This window comes from Microcaecilia unicolor, chromosome 6 (genome assembly GCF_901765095.1).
Source record: "Microcaecilia unicolor chromosome 6, aMicUni1.1, whole genome shotgun sequence".
In the NCBI taxonomy this organism is placed as follows: Eukaryota; Metazoa; Chordata; class Amphibia; order Gymnophiona; family Siphonopidae; genus Microcaecilia; species Microcaecilia unicolor.
Window position 1 is genome coordinate 6,972,634 of NC_044036.1, and position 23,778 is coordinate 6,996,411.

The 23,778-nt window shown below is 47.3% G+C and overlaps 1 protein-coding gene across 1 annotated transcript in view; it reads right to left on the reverse strand.

Moving 5' to 3' along the window:
- The window catches only part of UROD (uroporphyrinogen decarboxylase), a 41,478-nt gene that overhangs the window by 8,406 nt on the left and 9,294 nt on the right, over nucleotides 1-23,778 (reverse strand). The window contains exons 2-9 of the mRNA XM_030205167.1: nucleotides 21,956-22,068; nucleotides 15,828-15,907; nucleotides 13,757-13,819; nucleotides 11,185-11,382; nucleotides 7,773-7,934; nucleotides 6,516-6,653; nucleotides 2,838-2,938; nucleotides 2,023-2,089 (exon numbers count right to left, since the gene is read on the reverse strand). Coding sequence (XP_030061027.1) covers nucleotides 2,023-2,089; nucleotides 2,838-2,938; nucleotides 6,516-6,653; nucleotides 7,773-7,934; nucleotides 11,185-11,382; nucleotides 13,757-13,819; nucleotides 15,828-15,907; nucleotides 21,956-22,068 — 922 coding nt within the window. The remainder of the gene's footprint in view (nucleotides 1-2,022; nucleotides 2,090-2,837; nucleotides 2,939-6,515; nucleotides 6,654-7,772; nucleotides 7,935-11,184; nucleotides 11,383-13,756; nucleotides 13,820-15,827; nucleotides 15,908-21,955; nucleotides 22,069-23,778) is intronic.

The window sequence follows — 23,778 nt, forward strand, 5'->3', positions numbered from 1 at the left end:
ACCAAAATGAAAAATCAAATTCTAGTGAATACAAAATGAATCTTCCCAATAACACAGACCCTTCCACCCTTCTAAAGCCCCCCTACCCTACCCCCCAACCTCTCCCTCCCCCCATCCTAATCCCTCCCCCCTCCCCCCCGAACCTGAAGGATCTTAACCTAATCAACATTTAAGAACTCACCCTGCATTAAGAAGTAAACTTCGACCTCTAGGGCTAAGAATGCGTAAATAGGGACCCCAGAGGGCCAGAAACGTCACTCTCTTTCTCTGCGAGAGTCTAATCTCGCTAGCCTCCCAAGAAACCAGCTGATGCAACTGATTTCTCCAGTGCCAGTATGCGGGAGGGTCTTTAACCGTCCAGTATTGTAAGATGCACTTCCTAGCTAATAAACACATCTTACGAAGCATCAGTACTGTAAAGCGATTTTGACTTCTAAAGGACCCCGGAAGATCTAAGATTAATTGTTCAACATTTCCCAGAATCTTAATTCCAAGTCGCCCTTCCCAAAAGCCTCGAACCTGAGTCCAAAATCTTTGCAGTGCAGGACAGCTCCAAAACATATGCAGCAACGTACCTGGACTCTTTCCACACTTGAGACAATTTGAGCTACGGTCCTCTCCCATGTGTGCTAATTGAGTCGCTGTCACATACCCCCTATGGATACATCAGTATGCACATTCTCTCAATCGAGCATCCGATACCAACAGGGGTATGCGCGCCCTTGATATATTCCAAGACTCTACTTCCATGCCCAGCTCCCTTTCCCACGCGCGCCTCAGGGGCCCATAGTCTCTGGGGGGTTGCCATCTAGTTAATGTCTTACAGAGCAACGAGACAGTGACCTCTCCCTCGCCCACTGAGTTGAAAAATTCTTGGAGCTTGCCCCCCAATTGACCGGATAAGGAAGCCCCCGGCAGTGAAACCATATAATGTTGTACTTGTCTTATTGCAAATCTATTGCCCCAGGAATCCCCCACCTTACTTAGCAAGTCCGTAGTTGAGAGGGGCTGCCCATCTTCGCCCACCAGATGTGCCAAACATGTAACCCCCCGACTCACCCAGTCAGCAAAATATCGGCTCGACATCCCAGGTAAAAACTCACTATTCCCACATATAGTCAGCTGATCTGTCACTGTTGGATCTCCTCCAAGCCTGCGTACAAGCCTTCTCCACACCTCCCGAAGTGGTCTCAACATCACACTCTTACGTAATCCTTCTGGTATATTACCAGTTTTATGATGTAGCAATGAAAAAAGCCAATAGGGTTCAAAATATGCCTTCTCCAGCGCAATAGGGGTATAACGTTGTGTACCCAGGAACCAATCTCCCAGATGACGTAACTGACATGCCTGATTATATAGCGCTAGATCAGGCATTCCCATCCCACCGCTGCTCCAACTGCCAATCAGGTGGGAGAATCGAATCCGTGGTTTCCTACCTTTCCAACAGAAGCTCGATGCTAGTGCATAGAACCTCTGAAGATCTTTCCGATATAACCAGATTGGTATTGTCTGCAAGACATAGAGCCACTTTGGAAATAGTACCATCTTTATGAGGTTTATTCTACCCAGCAGTGATAGTGGCAGATCCAGCCAACCCTGTAGCACCTTCCTGGTCTCCTCCAGCAATCACTTAATATTTAACTCGTGTAAACGAGAAGTATCCAATATTCCCTTTCTTTTATTTGTCCTGTTTGTCTCGTTTAGATTGTAAGCTCTGTCGAGCAGGGACTGTCTCTTCATGTCCAGTGTACAGCGCTGCGTATGTCTAGTAGCGCTATAGAAATGATAAGTAGTAGTAGTAGGAAGCTCGTGAGGAGAAGGGGGCGAGGTACTGTGGGGGCATGTCGGTGCATGAGGGCAGAAAGGCCCCCCTCACACACAGACGTTAGTTACTGAAAAAGCTGACGAAGGGGGAGGGGGAGCAGAAGCCAACCTCCAATCTCCAGTCAGTCCAAGAAGCAAACTGGGCAGCAGTGAGGAATGTACAATGAGTCCGAAACCATGTTCTCCTCTCCTTACCTTGGGTGCGTACAGTGCACACGGGTCCATGTTCCCCTGCAGCGTCACTTGATTTCCTGTCCGCTCTCTGCAACACACGGAAACATATTTTAATCCCCCCTTGCTGCAAGCTGCACAGAACACTCTCAGAGATGGATTCTCTCGAGGGACAAAAAGTCTATCATTCCTGTAGCCCATCCTTAGGTCAGATCTGAGTTCTCGGTGCTTTGCGAGTATAAAAGGTATGTCTGGTTTCTGATAATGAGTTATTACACTGTGATGTTTTATATGACTGTTTTCCCCACTGACAAATGCAATATAACCCTTGATGTAGTTTGCAACTTTAAAAACTCTGCATAAAACTTGTGAAAATTTTAAGGGAATCAGCACTCTGGGTATTAGGGTCTTTCAGAAGCTACTGTGGTGAATGGATAGTCCCAAACCCACAGGGGATTATCTTACAAGTATCTATTTGTAGCTATAGTTCTATCCATCAGAGTGGTAATCCTCTAGAAATCAGTCTGCACCCTTGAGAACACAGCCCATGGAGGAAGTCCAGACAGATCACTGCACACAGCACCAGCTGATTTCAGTGCTTGATCACACAGCACAGTACACAAAGCTGGGGCAGCGTGTGGAGCTGAGGATGTGCACAGGGAGAGCACACATTGCAACAGTTCCAAAATTAAAGCCGGGAGACAGCGATAACTTTCCCCAGAGAGAGCAGGTGAACCATGGCCAGGGTCATTTAGGGGCCAGAATGCAGAGGTGCTCAGGAATTCTTTCACCACTGTTCCTGGGCGGTCTGAGGGATTAACAGACACACGGTACTTTACCGGGCTTCCCGCGGAGAGATGGTCCAGTCCAGCCCCACCACCTCATAGCCAGATCGGGACAGCTCTTCCAGGGCGTAGTGTCCATCCTTGGCAAAAACGATCTGCAAAGAAGCGAAGAAACAGCAACCCAGGTGATGCACAGAGCAAACCGCAGCAGGAATGAGATGCCAAAGCCACTGCATGGACAAGCAACACTGGTTAATGCGGCTGACTTGGCAGAATTTTAAAAAGGGTTGGACGGCTTCCTGGAGGAAAAGGCCATAGAATGTTATTGAAAGGACATGGGAAAAATCCACTATTTCTGGGATGGGTGGGAGAAATTGTTTTGTGCTTTTGGCCGCTGTCGGAGACAGGGTGCCGGGCTTGATGGACCCTTGGTTTGTACCAGCATGGCGATGCTTATGTACTGCAGCAAGGCCCCTGTCCTAGTGACACTGGAAGCAGCAGGGCCAAGTCTGGGGTGTCAGTGGCATCGCTGGAAGTGAGGCGTCAGGCTTTAGAGCCAAATCCCCCCGTCCAGGGAGTTTTCAGCTCTGAGGGCTCTGGCCACGGTGGGAAAGAACGCAAAAAGCGATATGACCCACTTTTTTGAAGGGTGATTTATGGCTGTGCGGTTTCTTTCACATTTCCATCTCAATGGAATTATAGGTATTGCAGTTTACTTCTGTCATTTCTCAAGCAATGCACGGAGGATCGAAGCAGAAAGCCACAGCTGGTGGCCGAGTGCATGGCTTCTACTACAAGATCCGTGAGCAAATATTCTGCAGTGATGCAGTAAGTGAAAGAGCTGCACATTTAAAGTGAACAGACTTCAAGTGCTATCCAGCTCTGTTGCGAGGATGGCTTCATGTGCACATCTCATAAGCACATAGGCACTGCCATGCTGGGAAAAGACCAAAGGTCCATCAAGCCCAGCACTCTGTCTCTGACAGCGGCCGATCCAGGCCCCAAGAACCTGGCAAAAACCCAAAATTTAATAATGATCAATGGACTTTTCTTTCAGGAATCTGTCCAGACCCCCTTTAAACTCAGCAAGGCCAGCTGCCGTCACTACCTTCTCCGGCAATGAGTTCCAGAGTCCAACTACACGCTGAGTAAAGAAAACCTTTCTCCTATTTGTTTTAAATCTACCATATTCTAGCTTCATCTTGTGTCCCCTGGTTCTATTGTTAGAAAGTGTAAACAAACACTTCACATCTGTCCGCTCTACTCCGCTCATTATTTTGTAGACCTCTATCATTTCACCTCTCAGCCGCCTTTTCTCCAGGCTAAAGAAAAGGAAAGCCCCAGCCCACATCTGTGCACGTACTGCAAAGTCTGCATAATACATTAGAAATGTTTGTGAAGCTAATATTTAGGTGCAGATGTATTCTGGCACTTTTCTTTTCTCTGGCCAAGCACAAAGTGAAGCGAACGTTACCTCTGCTTTTAAAAGTTGCAGGTACTTGCTATGGTCACAAAAAACCAAAGTAAATCCCCAAGACTAGCAGTAAATCCTCTTATGCTGCCTCGACCTGGCGGGGACTGATTTTCTGGTGTTGTGTGCATTAAAAGCCCCAGTTTACTCCTGTGCATTGCAGAGCAGTACCTAACGGCCTCAATCGCTTTAATATACTGCGTGCAGTAACCGTGGCAGTGAACCCTGTCACGTACAGCGCTGCGTAACCCTTGTAGCGCTATAGAAATGTTAAGTAGTAGTAGTAGTAGTAGCATTACCCCTAGCATCCACCTGGGGTTAATCCTGTGGCCACCTGGAGGGTCTGGCTCAGCACTGCCCAGGCCTGCCTGCACCTGTGCACATGCCCCTACACTGGCATATTCTCCATCCACCTGCTGGGTCCCACTTGCCTCTGGACAAGTTCTCCCACCCACAAGTTATTTCCCCAGTGGTTTCTAGGGGCACTAGGGTCACAATCCTAGGGGGTCCCACAGTTCCCAGAAAACATTCACAGATCGAGAACAGAAATTGAGAGGATTCTTAGTCAGTCCAGGACAACAAAGCTAACAAACTAATAGGTTTATTATTAAAAAAAAAAAAAAAAAAAGAACAGTGAACGGTAAAAATTTAAACAGCAAACAGAAACAGGTAAGGTAACAAGGATTTGGTGTTAAAGCTAGCTGAACACTTTTTACTACCTAAGTAGTACCTGGGGAACTCAGGAAAAATAAACTATTCACAGGAATTGAGCAGGGCCTCAGTGCAGAGATCTACTCCCTCAACATTCCCCAACTGAGACTGAGGCCGAGTTCTAGCACATTCTGGGCTATATCTGTGGTTTCAGGGCCGATCAGAGCACAGAGCATTAGCACTAAGGATGTTTCACCAATGTCACTGCAGGTTACTTTTCTCTTTTAGGGAATGTAGCTAAAAAGAAAACAGACCTTTGTTACAGCTATAATATAGAGGTTAAACACCACCTGCTGGCCAACCAAGGGAAATACCCTGAAGGGAAAATGTCATAGGGCAGCATGTGAGCCCCCCCCCCCCTCCCATTGCTGCACAATGCGGAAAGGGGTTTGTGGTGGAACTACGCACTTCAGCTCATGGTGGCTTTCTGCACTGACCCCTATGAGTGTAACCCTAGGATTGTAAAAAACCAGGGAGAGTAACCAAAAGTCCGATATAGATTTGAACCTGGGTCACATGATTATCTCCCTGCAGCTCTGCTGCCGCCCGGTGGTGTCCTACAGTTTTACAGCCTTCCCTGCTCTCTGCAGGTGTAAAGAGGTATCCAAACAGAAATGTGTTTCAGCTGGATGAAGCCCTGGCTTCCTCTGCACTTTAACTCCTCTCTCTGCCCTATTAAATCTCAATCCCCATGTATCAAACCCCCTACCCCCCCCCCAAAAAAAAAAAAAAAAATTTGATGCACTGTCTGCTGGTTTGGCTGGTAGGGGTCACTAAGCCCTGCCAGTGGAAGCTCTCCTCCAGCTGATGCTTGCTTTCCTGAGCCACCACACTGCCTGCCCTGCCCCCCCCCCCCCCACATATGCTTGGTTTTACATTGAGCATGTGCATGGGAGGCTTGCCCCCCCTTTCCCCTTAAAATGCATGAAAATTGAACATGCATAGGGGGTACAACTCCCTTGCGCGTGCTAACTTTCACTAAAACCAAGCAAGCTTGCTTGTAGTTGGGGGGGGGGGGGGGGGGGCATGACAGGCAGCACGGCAACTCAGGAAAACAAGATTCGGCTGGAGGAGGGCTTTTGCTGACAGGGCTTGGGGACCCCCACCAGCCCAGGTACATGGGTTGCGGCAAGGGCCGACAGCGGCAGGCCAGAATTTGGGGCTCAGGACCCCCAAAACCTGAGGTCTGGCTACCCGCCTGTTGTGAACCAGGAGAGCTAAAATTATAGAGACCACTGTGTCCCCCCCTCCACCTCCTGTTTATTGAAAAAGCCAATGTCCAAAATTTGTCCAAACAGCTCCTGCTGCTCCTTCCTGAACCATGAACACACGTTTCTCCCTTTCATCACTGAATTACTCCAGCAGCAAAATCACCGGCAAATTCCCTCTCCAACCTCTCCCTGCTCCTCAATCCCCATGCACTCCCCTCACCATCCCTGCCCCTCCCTGTTCACTCTCTCACCTTTCTCCTCAACGTGTGGCCCTCTCTATCCCCTCTTAAACTCCCAGCCCTGCCAGCGCTCCCACCGTCCACCTCCCGCTGCTCTTACCATGGGCACCGGCTCCAGGGACTCTGCTTCCAGCTGTTCTTTCACTCTCCTGGAAATCTCCTGCAGGTACGGAAGGCAGAACTCTGAAAACTCCATAGGCCCCACACAGCCGGCATGGGACTCAAATACCTGCAGCGCCTACAGCCCAAAAGTATTTACAGTTAATAAAGTATCCCCGTCTCCAGGCCATGCAGGTTACATTCCCAGGATAGGCTTTTGCTCCCCGGGCTGCTTGAGATCAGAGGCAGTGCAGGGGGAAAGGGGCAGTTAACATCTGTTAGAATTGACGGGGTGGGGGGAAGAGGGAAGAATTTCAGTCATTGCTTAATGGTAGCACATAGGGGGTCAACCTTACAGTCCAAGTTAACTAGGTTCCTGAGGAAGCTGCACTCTTGTGGCCCTGGCCAAGGTCTATAATTGAGACGGTTGGGCTCAGTTGAGAGGGGTGAGATACAAACCGAGAAACACCCAAATTGTTTTGGTGGAAGTACCAAGGGTCCTCCAGGGAGAAGTGACTGGGTTGAGGGAAACGTCACTGCTACAGTGACATTATGGCATGACCTCAGAGGGATCCCACAGTGCCAGAAGAGACAATGCACCTGTCAGGTGTTCCCTGTGCCCACAGGGGCTCTGGGGACCAGTGACGATCCTAGGTCGGCTGACACACGGGGCGGATTGCCGATGCACCTCCCCCCCCCCCCCCGGGGTGCAGCACGACACCCCCGGAGCATCAACACCCCCCCCCCCCCCCCGGGTGCATTCTTAGCTGCTAAGAGCAGCCGCACGGCTCTAGGCTCCGCTGACTCCCTGTTCCCTCTGTCCCGGAACAGGAAGTAACCTGTTCCGGGGCAGAGGGAGCAGGGAACCAGCAGAGCCGACAGGCGCACGGCTGCTCTCTGCACCCCTCCAGTGGCGTGCACCCAGGATGGACTGCCCCCACTGCCCCGCCCTTGGTACGCCGCTGCTGGGGACACTGTGATGCTCTTGTTTATCAGATAAACATCCAGAGAGTAACTGAAGGATTTGGAGGTAGAGTGTGGGAGAAATTATGAATCAAATAAAAAAAAATATATATATGAGAGTTAAGGATAGAAGATGGGAAGGGAGATTTTTGGATTGTAAGGTGATGTGTTCTTGATTTTTGTTGTTTTAGGAGGTTTATGGCAAGGGTTTTTATGGATATGCTAGGTTAATTTTATTACCTTGAGAAGTTTTTAGAGAAAATGATACAGAAGTTATTTTAAATACAACGAATACCTGAGCCCCAGCTTTCACTTGTCCCACCATGTAATCCACAATGATGTCTGTCAAAAGCCGAAGGAGCCGGTGGCTGGCATCCACGTGCTGGTACAGCCAGCGTTTGGCTTTGGACATAGTGTTGGATCCACCCCCTTCGATCATGTATGTCATCAGCGTCCACTGGTGAGAGAAGTACAAAACACAATCTTGTCAGGTGAAACCTCCCCTGTACTCTTCTCAGGCATGAAAGCAAACCACTTTGCCCAGCCTCTACTACTACGTATCATTTCTCTAGCACTACTAGACGTACGCAGCGCTGTACACTTGAACATGAAGAGACAGTCCCTGCTCTACAGAGTTTACAATCTAATTAGGACAGACAAACAGGACAAACAAGAGATAAGGGAATATTAAAGTGAGGATGATAAAATAAGGGTTCTGAACAAGTGAATAAGGGTTAGGAGTTAAAAGCAGCATCAAAAAGGTGGGCTTTTAGCTTAGATTTGAAGACGGCCAGAGATGGAGCTTGACGTACTGGCTCAGAAAGTCTATTAGTAGTACTTATCATTTCTATAGCACTACTAGACGTACGCAGCGCTGTACACTTGAACATGAAGAGACAGTCCCTGCTCGACAGAGCTTATAATCTAATCAAGACAGACAGACAGGGCAAAAAAGGGAAATTCCTACCAATCCAATTAAAGATACGAGGTCTATAAAATCCCAAGTGGAGTGGAACAGGTAGATGTCAATCACTTGCTTACTCTTTCCAAAAATACTAGGACTAGGGGGCAAACAATGAAGCTACAAAGTAGTAAATTTAAAACCAATCACAGATAATATTTCCTCACTTAACGTGTAATTAAATGTAGTAAAAGCCGTTAGCTTAGCGGGGTTTAAAAAAAGGTTTGGATAATTTCTTAAAAGAAATGTCCATAAGCCATTATTAAGATGGAAATGTATTGTACTGTTTTGGGATCTTGCCAGGTACTTGTAACTGCTAAGAACCCTTGCAAACTGGATACTGGGCTTGACGGACCTTCAGACTGTCCCAGTAGGGCAACTCTTATGTTCTTACTTATTTGCAAGGAAAAAGTGAGCAGTGCAATGCCTCAAATGTTGGTCTTGCTGAACATTTGACACAATGCAACTTCTCTCTTGGAGCAACAGCTGCTCATGTTCAAAAGCCTAGTTATGAGGCTCACAGGGATCAGCCATGTTTCCCCTCCTTTTTAATGTGTGTATAAGGACATCTGTGGAATGAAATATCATCTATCATTTGAGTGCTCGGCCAGGATGCTGGGCTCGATGGATCCTTGGTCTTTTCCCAGTGTGGCATTACTTATGTACTTATGTCCTCTACTTGGCTCACTTTTATTACATAGAGCAGTGATTTAACCTATTGTGATGTCACAGTGGCTTATTCCACCAATAAGAGCCAACCTCATTAGTGATGTCACAGTGGCTTATTCCACCAAGAAGAGCCAACCTCATTAGTGATGTCACAATGGCTTGATTGTATAGAACATTTGTACGTTTGGGAAGCTTGCCAGGTGCCCTTGGCCTGGATTGGCCGCTGTCGGGGACAGGATGTTGGGCTCGATGGACCCTTGGTCTTTTCCCAGTGTGGCATTACTTATGTACTAACTCTTCCAGCAGCTAGGACTAATTAACTGGAGTCTCGTCACTTCAGACTCAGCCCAACCACATCCAAATCGCTATGTATAAACAGGCAGATTGAGCTATTTACTCTGTTCTGCCCTTATGGTACAGGTGTAGATATTAAACCAAGGTAAACTATTTCCAGCTTAGGGGGGCAGTTGTATCCCTTATTATTAATAATCAAACGTGTGCCAATTTGTTAGCAGTTCATTTTTAGATCAGTTTTTTTAAAAATCATGGATCACGTGGAGTACTCTAGTATAATTAGACATTTTGTGGCCTGCACAGACTTTTGGTTACTATGTGTAAAAAATGTAAGTATTTGGAAATGGTTCAGTATTTTGCCCTCCACCTTCTGCTCTGCATTACTACTACTATTTAGCATTTCTATAGCGCTACAAGGCGTACGCAGCGCTGCACAAACATAGAAGAAAGACAGTCCCTGCTCAAAGAGCTTACAATCTAATAGACAAAAAATAAAGTAAGCAAATCAAATCAATTCATGTGTACAGGAAGGAGGAGAGGAGGGTAGGTGGAGGCGAGTGGTTACAAGTGGTTACGAGTCAAAAGCAATGTTAAAGAGGTGGGCTTTCAGTCTAGATTTAAAGGTGGCCAAGGATGGGGCAAGACGTAGGGGCTCAGGAAGTTTATTCCAGGCGTAGGGTGCAGCGAGACAGAAGGCGCGAAGTCTGGAGTTGGCAGTAGTGGAGAAGGGAACAGATAAGAAGGATTTATCCATGGAGCGGAGTGCACGGGAAGGGGTGTAGGGAAGGACGAGTGTGGAGAGATACTGGGGAGCAGCAGAGTGAGTACATTTATAGGTTAGTAGAAGAAGTTTGAACAGGATGCGAAAACGGATAGGGAGCCAGTGAAGGGTCTTGAGGAGAGGGGTAGTATGAGTAAAGCGACCCTGGCATTAATGGATAACGCATTTGATATACAGTACAGTTTCAATTATCCGATGTATCTGGAACCAAGCCATTGTCGGATAAGTGAAAAGTCGGATAATATGGAAAACAAGGGTAGACCCTTAAAAAATTTATGGAAAACATACTTTATGAATAAAGAACAGGCATAGGGTATCTGCATTTAAAATACAGTATTATTAAAACAAAAGAGTAGCCAAACTGGGTCAGACCAATGGTCCATCTAGCCCAGTATCCTGTTTTCCAAACAGTGGCCAAGCCAAGTCACAAGTACATGGCAGAAACCCAAATAATGACAACATTCCATACTACAAATCCCAGGGCAAGCAGTTGCTTCCCATGTCTGTCTCAATAGCAGACTATGGACTTTTCCTCCAGGAATTTGTCAAAACCTTTTTTAAACCCAGATACACCAACTGCTGTTACCACATCCTCCGGCAAGGAGTCCAACACACACTAACCAGCAGTGTGTGAAGCCAGAAAACAGGAAGAGAACCTGCACTCTTCTTAACAGCAACACAATGACATCTCTGAGGAGGAGGGGGGGGGGGGGGTATTCATTAGATATGCCGAATGGTCAGATTAGCAAAAGTCAAATAATCAAGACTGAACCGTACCACCTTTTTGTGGTACAAGCAAAGTGGTTTACATATCTATATATAGGTACCTTCTCTGTCCCTAGAGGGCTCACAATCTTACATTTTTGTACCTCTCTTCCGAGGGATCCTGCTCCAGGATGACCGGCTCATTTGAGCTCAGCCAGGACTGGACACAGGGGAAGGTCAAGGCCCTGGTACATTAAACGGGTGGTGATGGTATCTCAACCCAATGCTGGTCCTCACCGGAGCTCCGGAGAAGCCAATGAGAGGCACTTTACCCTCCAGTCGGTGTCGAGTCAGTGTGATGGCTCTGAAGACATAGCCCAGCTCTGCATCCACGTCTACCTTCTTCTGCAGTCTCAACAGGTCTTCCACCTCCTTCAAAGGCTCAGGAAACATCGGGCCCTTGCCAGGCACCATGGTTACTTCCATGCCCAAAGCCTGAGAGAGACAGAACAGTCACTCACTGGAGAAACATGCCCTAGTTCTCCTCCTCTTCCTCCCACCACAAAGAAACATTAAGATTATGGCAAGAAATAACTTCCAGACCACCCCCTACCTCACTATTACTGATCCTAGACAGCAGAGCATATTGCCTTCACGTCTCTGCAACTAAAGATCCTCTGTGCATATCCCAGGCTTTACCCCTCCCTCACTGCACCCCCCCCCCCCCCCCCCCCAGCTAAGAATCCTCTGTGCTTATCCCAGGCTTTATCATTTTCATCGCCCTTCTCTGTACCTTGTCTAATTACACTATATCTTTTTTGAGATGCAGTGACCAGAACTGCACACAGTACTCAAGGTGCGGTCGCATCATGGAGCGATACAAAGGCATTATAACATACTCATTTTTGTTTTCCATTCCTTTCCTAATAATACCTAACATTCTATTCGCTTTCCAAGCCGCAGCAGCACACTGAGCAGAGGGTTTCAACCTATCATCAACAACGACACCCAGATCCCTTTCTTGGTCCGTGACTCCTAATGTGGAACCTTACACGACGTAGCTATAATTCGGGTTCCTCTTTCCCACATGCATCATTTTGCACTTGCTCACATTAAACGTCATCTGCCATTTAGACGCCCAGTCTCCCAGTCTCGTAAGGTCCTCTTGTAATTTTTCACAATCCTCTTGTGATTTAACTTTGAATAACTTTATGTCATCAGCAAATTTAATTACCTCACTAGTTACTCCCATCTCTAGGTCATTTATAAATATGTTAAAAAGTAGTGGTCCTAGCACAGACCCCTGGGGAACCCCACTAACTACCCTTCTCCATTGAGAATACTGACCATTTAACCCTACTCTCTGTTTTCTATCTTTTAACCAGTTTTTAACCCACAATAGAACACTACCTCCTATCCCATGACTCTCCAATTTCCTCTAGAGCCTTTCATGAGGTACTTTGTCAAACGCCTTTTGAAAATCCAGATATACAATATCGACTGGCTCAACTTTATCCACATGTTACAAACTATAGAAATGATTGTTCACCCCTTCAAAGAAATGTAATAGATTGGTAAAGCAAGATTTCCCTTCGCTAAATCCATGTTGACTTTGTCTCATTAATCCATGCTTTTGAATATTCTCTGTAATTTTGTTCTTTATAACAGTCTCTACCATTTTGACTGGCACCGATGTCAGGCTCACCGGTCTATAATTTCCCGGATCACCTCTACCTTTTAAAAAAAATCAGCGTTATATTGGCCACCCTCCAATCTTCCGGTACCATACTTGATTTTAAAGATAAATTACATGTTACTAACAATAGTTCTGCAAGTTCATTTTTCAATTCTATCAGTACTCTGGGATGAATACCATCCGGTCCAGGAGATTTGCTACTCTTCAATTTGTCAAATTGCGCCATTACATCTTCTAGGTTTATAGAGATTTCATTGTTTCTCCGACTTGTCAGCTTTGAATACCATGTCTGGCACCGGTATCTCTCCCAATCTTCCTTGGTGAAGACTGAAGCAAAGAATTCTCTCTCTGCTATGTCTTTGTCTTTCCTGATTGCCCCTTTTACCCCTCGGTCATCCAGTAGTCCAACCGATTCTTTTGCCGGCTTCTTGCTTTTAATATACCTAAAAAAATTGTTACTATGTGTTTTTGCCTCCAACACAATCTTTTTTTCAAAGTCCCTCTTTGCCTTCCTTATCAGCACTTTGCATTTGACTTGACATTCCTTATGCTGTTTGTTATTATTTTCAGTCAGATTCTTCTTCCCTTTCTGAAGGATTTTCTTTTAGCACTAATAGCTTCCTTCACCTCATTTTTTAACCTTCTAGAGTCTATCTGTTAATGCTGTGGCAGAACATTCAAGATTTAAAACTATGGGGGAAAGGGTATGGAGACCAGCTAATAAAGTTTGCTTCTTTTATATTTATTTGTAACATTCTAATTATGTTTACCATATGTTACCATTCCTCTTTTAAACCCAATCTTTAAGTTACAAAGCACAGAGCAAAATAATGTCACTTACCAGACAAATGTCCTCTTCTCTCAGAATTTCTCAGAAAGAAAGTGGGACCTTTCCTCTCTCTAGAGTTTGGATTCTAAGGAGACTGCTTCAAACAACCCCTCTGAAGCTAGCCCAGTAACCAGATTGCCCTTAGTAGCCTTTGGCAAATATTCTACTTCCTCACACCTTAACACCTATTTCAGGTCAGTAGCAGTGCTACCTCTCCAACAGGCAAAGAACAGAAAATAACTTTCTTTTAGGACAGGTTCAAGCCTCGCTACTATCCTTTCTAATACTGTTGGCTGTTAAGTTTTTACCTGAAGAGAAAGTTTCAGTTTAAAAAGTAATCTTACCTGGGGAATGACCAGAATATCTGAGAAGATGATAGCAGCATCAAGAGGAAACCGTCTCAAGGGCTGAAAAAATAAGACAGAATAAAACACTTCAGAAGTTGCTGATCAGAGGCAGAGGAAACCCTAGCCCTGCAGGGTTGAAATCTTTAGTCTTTATCCATTTTTTTTATAACGTCAACTAAATATTTCTCATTTCTTTAGATTGTAAGCTCCTTCGAGCAGGGATTGTCCTTCTTTGTTAAAGTGTACAGCGCTGCGTAACCCTAGTAGCGCTCTAGAAATGTTAAGTAGTAGTAGTATTTCACAAAGAACCATAGACCTTTTTATTTAAGAAGTTTTTATAAATTTAAATCATTTTGTTTCATCATTAGGAATGCCTAATTGTGACTGTCTCTAAGTAGCAGATGCAAAATGTTGAGCATGGCTGATTTTTCATGTCACGGGTCCATAAGCAGTCTGCAAAAGTTACATGTTTGAACTTCTGTAAGTCTTATTTTTTTGTCTAGAAGGCTGGGGTTTGATCTAACAGAATTCGGTAAAACCCTCATTTTGTTTCTGGTGACTTTAAATTAATTTAATTTAGCATTTATAATCTACTTGCCTGTGAAGTTCTAAGTGGTGCACAATTAACTGTAATTGTATATTTAATCTTCAGTTATCCAGAGAATCTTATCAGTGCAATAATCATTATAAAAAAAATTTGAATATATCAATAGTTACAACATATTTGATAAGTCAATAGTTAAACATTCTAGGCCCCAAAGGTGTTGGTGGTTGGCCTTACAATTAGAAATATTCTACTAGTGAAAAGACACTGCGAGACTTAAGTCCTTCACTATATCACTAGTTGAATACGTTTTGAGCCCTAAAGATCCACCATGAACTAATATAGTGAAATAAGAGGTGTGGACTATAACAGCTATCAGTATAACAGGGCAGGCCAAGCACGATACAGGAAAAGCCAACCCTGAGCTGCACTTGGGCTTTTTAATGGTCGTTTTCCAAAATGTGCCCGTCAGAGGGGGTCATGACCTCAGTCATGGAAAACTCAGAGTTAAGAAAGGTAACGCTGCACCCAGCAGAAGCCCTGTGACAACGGAGGTCTCTCCTCAGGAACAAGGATAGAAAATTTTGACAGAAAAGCAGCCCCCACCCCGCTCCAGTCTACCCATCTGTGTTCTCCCCCAACCCCAACCCAAATCCAGTCTACCCATCGGTGCTCTCCCCCAACCCCATTCCAGTCTAGCATTGGTTCTCTCCCCTCCCCCCACCCAGCTCCAGTCTACCCATCAGTGCTCTCCCCTCCCCCCAACTCCAGTCTACCTATCTGTGTTCTCCCCCAATCCATCTCCAGTCTACCTATCTGTGTTCTCCCCCAACCCCAACCCAACTCCAGTCTACCCATCAGTGCTCAACCCAACCCCACTCCAGTCTACCCATCCGTGTTCTCCCTCCACCCAACCCTGCTTTCCCCCTCCCCATCTGTGTTCCCTCTCCCAACCCCACAGTGAATTTGAAGTTTTTAGTCCCTCGCTAAAGAATACAATCCATGACAACCAAGGCTGTATTTTCTACGACAAGGAGTCTATGTCAGTGATCAACAATGCAATGGCAGAGAGGAGTATACACCAGCGAGGTAGCCACAAGTGGGCCTGGGCTCAGGCCCATCCAAAATCAGTGCTCCGCTAGCATGGATCTGCAAGCCCCACTAGCCAAAGACCTCCTCCTGGCAGAAAGAGCACTTACACCCTGTGCAGTCAGTTGCAATGTCCCGAGGCGCTACTGCCCCACCCCTCGCACACGTTTAGTTTGTACACATGCGCAGAGGCTGGCCATGTCAGCGACTCTGGGTGTAAGTGGTCTGGGAGGAGGTCTTTGGCTGTGGGGCTTCCGAATTTCACCAGCTCAGGTATTTCTTTCGGTTTGAGCGAGCGAGTGAGAGTGGAAGAGAAGAATCTTTGGGTCCATCCTAAATCAGCCGTCTGGATACCCCACTGGTATACACAGCGACTCTCCTAAGTCGACTTATTCAAGCAGAAAGCCCTCATCTGTTCTAACCACAAATGCTCACCTGTAGTGTCAGCTCACAGCAGATTTCTGGTGTTCGGCAAGTGAGAAAGAAATCCTGGCCAGCCCGTGTGTCCTGGAACTCTGAAAGTGACAAGTAAGAGAGTAAAGACTTGTAGCCAGACATCCAATTTTGGGTGGGCCTGGGCCCAAGATGGGTGGGCAGTAGAACTCCGCCTTGTCCCACAAGTGATTTGGTCTCTCCCTCTCTCACCTGCATGCCATATGGTCTCTCAAACATCCCCCCCCACACACACACTTTTTCATCAGCAGATTTTCACCAGCAGCGAGCAGCAACTAATACACACTGCTCATGTTGTCCCCACAGCCTTCCCACTGATGGAACTTCCTGTTTCCGCAATAGGTGGGAATACATCAGAAGGAAGGTTGTGGGGCCATGCGAGCAGTATGTATCAGTTGCTGCTCGCTGCAGGCGAAGATCTGCTATTTACAAGGTATGCAGGAGGGACAGTTGTTGGGGAGTTTTCAGCTGGTGGGGCTTGGGGATCCCTGCCAGCCACACCATAGGTTTGCTGCTACAGGGTGGGCCTGAGCCCAAAATGGGTGGGCTCGGGCCCACCCAGGCCCATCCTTGGCTACGCCACTGGTAAAGAGCCTGACAAAGAGCCAAAACGTAGCCCTAGGAACACAGACATTCAGGACAGCAAAAGGAAACAGAACTGGCAAGATATGAACTGGATCGGGAATCAGTTTACATGGAATAGAGCAGTGGGCTGAGAATCAGAAAGGCCAGGGTTCAAATCCCAGCCACTTCCTCATGTAGAGACAGACTGTAAAGTACATTCAGGTACAGCAAGTGATGCTCCTTCAGATACTAATGAAGAGACATAAGCTAAATCCAAATCTCTTTCCCTACCAGATCCTGAACAGCTGTTCCACAATACCCGTCCGTGGGGCGTGAACCGGATGACACTTGTACTACTACTACTACTACTTATCATTTCTATAGCGCTACTAGACGTACGCAGCGCTGTACACTTGAACATGAAGAGACAGTCCCTGCTCGACAGAGCTTACAATCTAATTAGGACAGACAAACAGGACCAATAAGAGATAAGGACAAAGAGTAGCAAGATTCCGGAATCCCAAAGAGTAGCAAGATTCCAGAATCCCAAAGAGTGGCAAGATTCCGGAATTCCAAAGAGTAACAAGATTCTATACAGAATCTCAAATACTACTACTACTTATCATTTCTATAGCGCTACTAGACGTACGCAGCGCTGTACACTTGAACATGAAGAGACAGTCCCTGCTCGACAGAGCTTACAATCTAATTAGGACAGACAGACAGAATCTTTATATCTTACTGACCTATCAAGATGTCTACTGGGAGTCAGTACACGCTAGGGGCAGACTGATAGTGATCTGGGCCTCCAGACAATAAGGATCAATCCCCCCCCCCCCCCACCACCATCAGTAATCTCTCTTAATCTCTAGCGTACCAAGGGCAGGGCATGGGGGTGGTCTGCCCCGGGTGCAGGAAGTAACGGGGTGAACTGAGCAGTCGTGCAGCTGCCGGTTCTGCTGGTCCCCTGCCCTCTCTGATGTCAACTTCCTGTTCTGGGGCGCCAACAGCCACGCGACTGCTCAGCATATCCCCTTGCTCAGAGGGGGGGAGGGGGCTGCACTGCCAGATACTCCACTGATCTTAATATCTCTAAAGCTCACTGCCTTTGAGGATCAGAGCTCGTTCTCTTCCTTCTGCTATAGCTTAATACACGTGAAACTATCTACTCCCCTCCTCTCGGGCTGTTCCATACTCTTTACATTAAAGAGGGAAGGATTATTGGTAGGGGGTTTCCCTGTCCTGTCTCCCTGCTGGTAATAAGTGAGTGCTGTCTAGGAATCTCCCTTACCCTCCCTGTTCAAAATGTACAGTTCTGGGGGGGGGGGGGGGGTTCCCTCTCTTTTTATGGTCAGTAGAAGAGAAGGAATCACCCTGCTAGTAACTTCTTTTTGTTATGAATTTATGCGTTTTAAAAGATGAGAGGAAGGAGAGAAGGGATCTAACAGCTCCTGGAGGTATTTTTGTACATTTATGATGGAGAGGGGAAGGGCTGCCAGATGGCAAAACATTTTCAAGACTAACCCGCGTTCCAAAACCAGCCCATGAAGAGCAGGGGGAGGGGGAGACTGCCCCTCGTTGCAAGCAAACGAAATGTGAAGCGCATGGGGTGGGGTGGGGGGGGAGTCCCCCTGGGAGCAATGTGAAGAGCAGCGATAGGTCCTCCTCCCGCCCTGGTTCTGATGACCTCATCACCCTATTGGTCAAACGTGGAGCAGGAATGAGGCTTCAGATGTACCAAAGCCTCATTCCATGTCCAAATTTGACCTGCTGGTGTAGCTGCCCAAAACCTGCAACCCACGACCACTGGAAACTTCCCACAACTACTAAAAGAAAAACTCCGCCCAATCCCACGGGAAACCCTACAAAGGGAGAGGGGGAAGGGGACTGGAGACCACATAGCAACTCAAGGTACTCTAAATACTGCAGAGGCTCTACTACTATTAATAACATTTATATAGCGCTACCAGTCGCACGCAGCGCTGAACACTTGACATAGAGAGACAGTCCCTGCTCAAAGAGCTTACAATCTAAGTGAAACGGACAGACAAGACATTACGGGCAAGGGAATTACAGGGTTAAGAGGAACACGGAAGGAGGAGGGCAAATGAGTAACGGTTAGGGGCCAAAGGCAGTAGCAAAGAGGTCCTCAACCTTTTTTCAGTGGAAACACACAGACGATAGTCACATGCGACAGGCTGCATGTACAGTGGTGGAAATAAGTATTTGATCCCTTGCTGATTTTGTAAGTTTGCCCACTGACAAAGACATGAGCAGCCCATAATTGAAGGGTAGGTTATTGGTAACAGTGAGAGATAGCACATCACAAATTAAATCCGGAAAATCACATTGTGGAAAGTATATGAATTTATTTGCATTCTGCAGAGGGAAATAAGTATTTAATCCCTCTGGCAAACAAGACCTAATACTTGGTGGCAAAACCCTTGTTGGCAAGCACAGCGGTCAGACGTCTTCTGTAGTTGATGATGAGGTTTGCACACGTCAGGAGGAATTTTGGTCCACTCCTCTTTGCAGATCATCTCTAAATCATTAAGAGTTCTGGGCTGTCGCTTGGCAACTCGCAGCTTCAGCTCCCTCCATAAGTTTTCAATGGGATTAAGGTCTGGTGACTGGCTAGGCCACTCCATGACCCTAATGTGCTTCTTCCTGAGCCACTCCTTTGTTGCCTTGGCTGTATGTTTTGGGTCATTGTCGTGCTGGAAGACCCAGCCACGACCCATTTTTAAGGCCCTGGCGGAGGGAAGGAGGTTGTCACTCAGAATTGTACGGTACATGGCCCCATCCATTCTCCCATTGATGCGGTGAAGTAGTCCTGTGCCCTTAGCAGAGAAACACCCCCAAAACATAACATTTCCACCTCCATGCTTGACAGTGGGGACGGTGTTCTTTGGGTCATAGGCAGCATTTCTCTTCCTCCAAACACGGCGAGTTGAGTTCATGCCAAAGAGCTCAATTTTTGTCTCATCTGACCACAGCACCTTCTCCAAATCACTCTCGGCATCATCCAGGTGTTCACTGGCAAACTTCAGACGGGCCGTCACATGTGCCTTCCGGAGCAGGGGGACCTTGCGGGCACTGCAGGATTGCAATCCGTTATGTCGTAATGTGTTACCAATGGTTTTCGTGGTGACAGTGGTCCCAGCTGCCTTGAGATCATTGACAAGTTCCCCCCTTGTAGTTGTAGGCTGATTTCTAACCTTCCTCATGATCAAGGATACCCCACGAGGTGAGATTTTGCGTGGAGCCCCAGATCTTTGTCGATTGACAGTCATTTTGTACTTCTTCCATTTTCTTACTATGGCACCAACAGTTGTCTCCTTCTCGCCCAGCGTCTTACTGATGGTTTTGTAGCCCATTCCAGCCTTGTGCAGGTGTATGATCTTGTCCCTGACATCCTTAGACAGCTCCTTGCTCTTGGCCATTTTGTAGAGGTTAGAGTCTGACTGATTCACTGAGTCTGTGGACAGGTGTCTTTCATACAGGTGACCATTGCCGACAGCTGTCTGTCATGCAGGTAACGAGTTGATTTGGAGCATCTACCTGGTCTGTAGGGGCCAGATCTCTTACTGGTTGGTGGGGGATCAAATACATATTTCCCTCTGCAGAATGCAAATAAATTCATATACTTTCCACAATGTGATTTTCCGGATTTAATTTGTGATGTGCTATCTCTCACTGTTACCAATAACCTACCCTTCAATTATGGGCTGCTCATGTCTTTGTCAGTGGGCAAACTTACAAAATCAGCAAGGGATCAAATACTTATTTCCACCACTGTATGACCCACACAGACACATTATAGCAATTCTTATGAGTTAAATGTAAAAATGATCTGCATCCATGAAAATCTATTCCCCCCCCCACCAGGCGCAGATAAGATGTAAGACAACATTCAAAACAAAACTGATTCTCATGTCATCTCAGCTAAAGCAAAATAAATCTCTCCATTATCAAGCACATTCTGAAAAAAACACAGAACCTGATTTTTTACAAAAATCCTCACTAGTGTGCAAATGTCATCCAACAATAGCACTAATTCTATGATCCAAACAGCAGGACACACATTACACTGGGCCCCAAAACAGCAATACACCTCCTACTACTGGTAAAACCTGGGACAGTTACACATCTCTACAATACCACATCTCAGTTACACACAAAACACAGACAGACCACTACTAAATGGACTTGGGAAAAATCCACAATTCCGGGAGTAACATGTATAGAATGTTTGTGCGTTTGGGAAGCTTGCCAGGTGCCCTTGGCCTGGATTGGCCGCTGTCATGGACAGGATGCTGGGCTCGATGGACCCTTGGTCTTTTCCCAGTGTGGCATTACTTATGTACTTATGTCCTCTACTTGGCTCACTTTTATTACATAGAGCAGTGATTTAACCTATTGTGATGTCATAGTGGCTCATTCCACCAATAAGAGCCAACCTCATTAGTGATGTCACAATGGCTTGATTGTATAGAATGTTTGTACGTTTGGGAAGCTCACCAGGTGCCCTTGGCCTGGATTGGCCGCTGTTGTGGACAGGATGCTGGGCTTGATGGACCCTTGGTCTTTTCCCAGTATGGCATTACTTATGTACACACACAGAGCACCCCACCCCCTCCCCACAACTACAGCCATATTCACAATACACACACACAGCATCCCCAACCCAGTCCCCTCTCTCTAGTCTTTCGATTACTCATATGAACTCAGAGTAGGTTTCAAACTCAACTTTCCATCTGGCCTCATTGTTTTGAACGTTTGACCCTTATGGATTGACCTAGAAATCTCGTCCCCAGCCGAGTTATTTAACTTGGCGTCTATAGGTGGATGAAACTTCATTTGTTCAGAAGTTATGACTGAGCCCATCATCTCTGGGTTTTTAAGAGAATCTCACCACATTCTTGCACTTTATCCCGGGTTAATGTGCTCATTACTTTTAGCTCTGAGAGGCTTATGTTGGGGAAGATGTTCTTTGCGTAATTGTGTGTTTTTATGTGCTTTAAATATGTATTTTATAGAAATAAAACATGGAAAAGAAAATAAGATGATACCTTTTTTATTGGACATAACTTAATACATTTCTTGATTAGCTTTCGAAGGTTGCCCTTCTTCCTCAGATTGGAAATAAGCAAATGTTGGTAGATGACAGTATATATAAGTGAAACATCAAAGCATTTCAGTGACAGTCTTACAGGATGAAGGTGGGTCAGGTGAGAGACAGGGAGAGCCAGGTGGATGAGGGACAGGGAGATATGCATGGAGATAAGAGGGTGACAAAGCAGTACAATTTTATGGTTTATAATGGGCTAGAAAACCCAGATCTTTGTTAAGTCCTGTTGCTGTTTGGAAGTGTTACTCTTTGCTTGTATTCCACCTTGGACAAAGGCAGTTTAGAAATAATTCATTCTAATTCTAAATAGCATGAGGAGGTATTCGCTGAGCCTCTCACAGCTGGAGGGAACAACCTGGAGACTTCCTGCTGAGGCTGCCTGAGGGAACTGTGTAAGTGACTGCTGCAATCTTACCTGGCAGGTATCTTCCTGCTTGTCTCATGCACCACACAGGCACATAGCGGGTCTTCTGTCCTCGTGCCGCTCGCAAAAAAGTATCATTCTTCAGGTTAGGGAAGTCCTTTGGGCTGCAAAAACCACATAGACAGAAGATTAGTACCTACAACCAGAGTAGCTTCAAGCACAAGTCCATGCACACGGAAGCAGCATTCTCACAATCCTCCACAGGGACAGGGTCCACGTGCACCTAAGCCCCACGGTGACCATCCTCCAGAGGGACCGGGTCCACGTGCATCTAGCCCCACGGTGACCATCCTCCACAGGGACAAGGTCCACGTGCACCTAAGCTCCATGGTGACCATCCTCCACAGGGACAGGGTCCACGTGCATCTAGCCCCACGGTGACCATCCTCCAGAGGGACAGGGTCCACGTGCATCTAGCCCCACGGTGACCATCCTCCACAGGGACAAGGTCCACGTGCACCTAAGCTCCATGGTGACCATCCTCCACAGGGACAGGGTCCACGTGCATCTAGCCCCACGGTGACCATCCTCCAGAGGGACAGGGTCCACGTGCATCTAGCCCCACGGTGACCCTCCTCCACAGGGACAAGGTCCACGTGCACCTAAGCCCCATGGTGACCATCCTCCACAGGGACAAGGTCCACGTGCACCTAAGCTCCATGGTGACCATCCCCCACAGGGACAGGGTCCACGTGCATCTAGCCCCACGGTGACCATCCTCCAGAGGGACAGGGTCCACGTGCACCTAAGCCCAATGGTGACCATCCTCCACAGGGACAAGGTCCACGTGCACCTAAGCCCCATGGTGACCATCCTCCACAGGGACAGGGTCCACGTGCATCTAGCCCCACGGTGACCATCCTCCAGAGGGACAGGGTCCACGTGCATCTAGCCCCACGGTGACCATCCTCCACAGGGACAAGGTCCACGTGCACCTAAGCCCCATGGTGACCATCCTCCACAGGGACAAGGTCCACGTGCACCTAAGCTCCATGGTGACCATCCTCCACAGGGACAGGGTCCACGTGCATCTAGCCCCACGGTGACCATCCTCCAGAGGACAGGGTCCACGTGCATCTAGCCCCACGGTGACCATCCTCCACAGGGACAAGGTCCACGTGCACCTAAGCCCCATGGTGACCATCCTCCACAGGGACAAGGTCCACGTGCACCTAAGCTCCATGGTGACCATCCTCCACAGGGACAGGGTCCACGTGCACCTAAGCTCCACGGTGACCATCCTCCACAGGGACAGGGTCCACGTGCACCTAAGCCCAATGGTGACCATCCTCCACAGGGACAAGGTCCACGTGCACCTAAGCTCCATGGTGACCATCCTCCACAGGGACAGGGTCCACGTGCATCTAGCCCCACGGTGACCATCCTCCACAGGGACAGGGTCCACGTGCACCTAAGCCCCACGGTGACCATCCTCCACAGGGACAGGGTCCACGTGCATCTAGCCCCACGGTGACCATCCTCCAGAGGGACAGGGTCCACGTGCACCTAAGCCCCACAGTGACCATCCTCCACAGGGACAAGGTCCACGTGCACCTAAGCTCCATGGTGACCATCCTCCACAGGGACAGGGTCCACGTGCATCTAGCCCCACGGTGACCATCCTCCACAGGGACAAGGTCCACGTGCACCTAAGCTCCATGGTGACCATCCTCCACAGGGACAGGGTCCACGTGCATCTAGCCCCACGGTGACCATCCTCCAGAGGGACAGGGTCCACGTGCATCTAGCCCCACGGTGACCATCCTCCACAGGGACAAGGTCCACGTGCACCTAAGCCCCATGGTGACCATCCT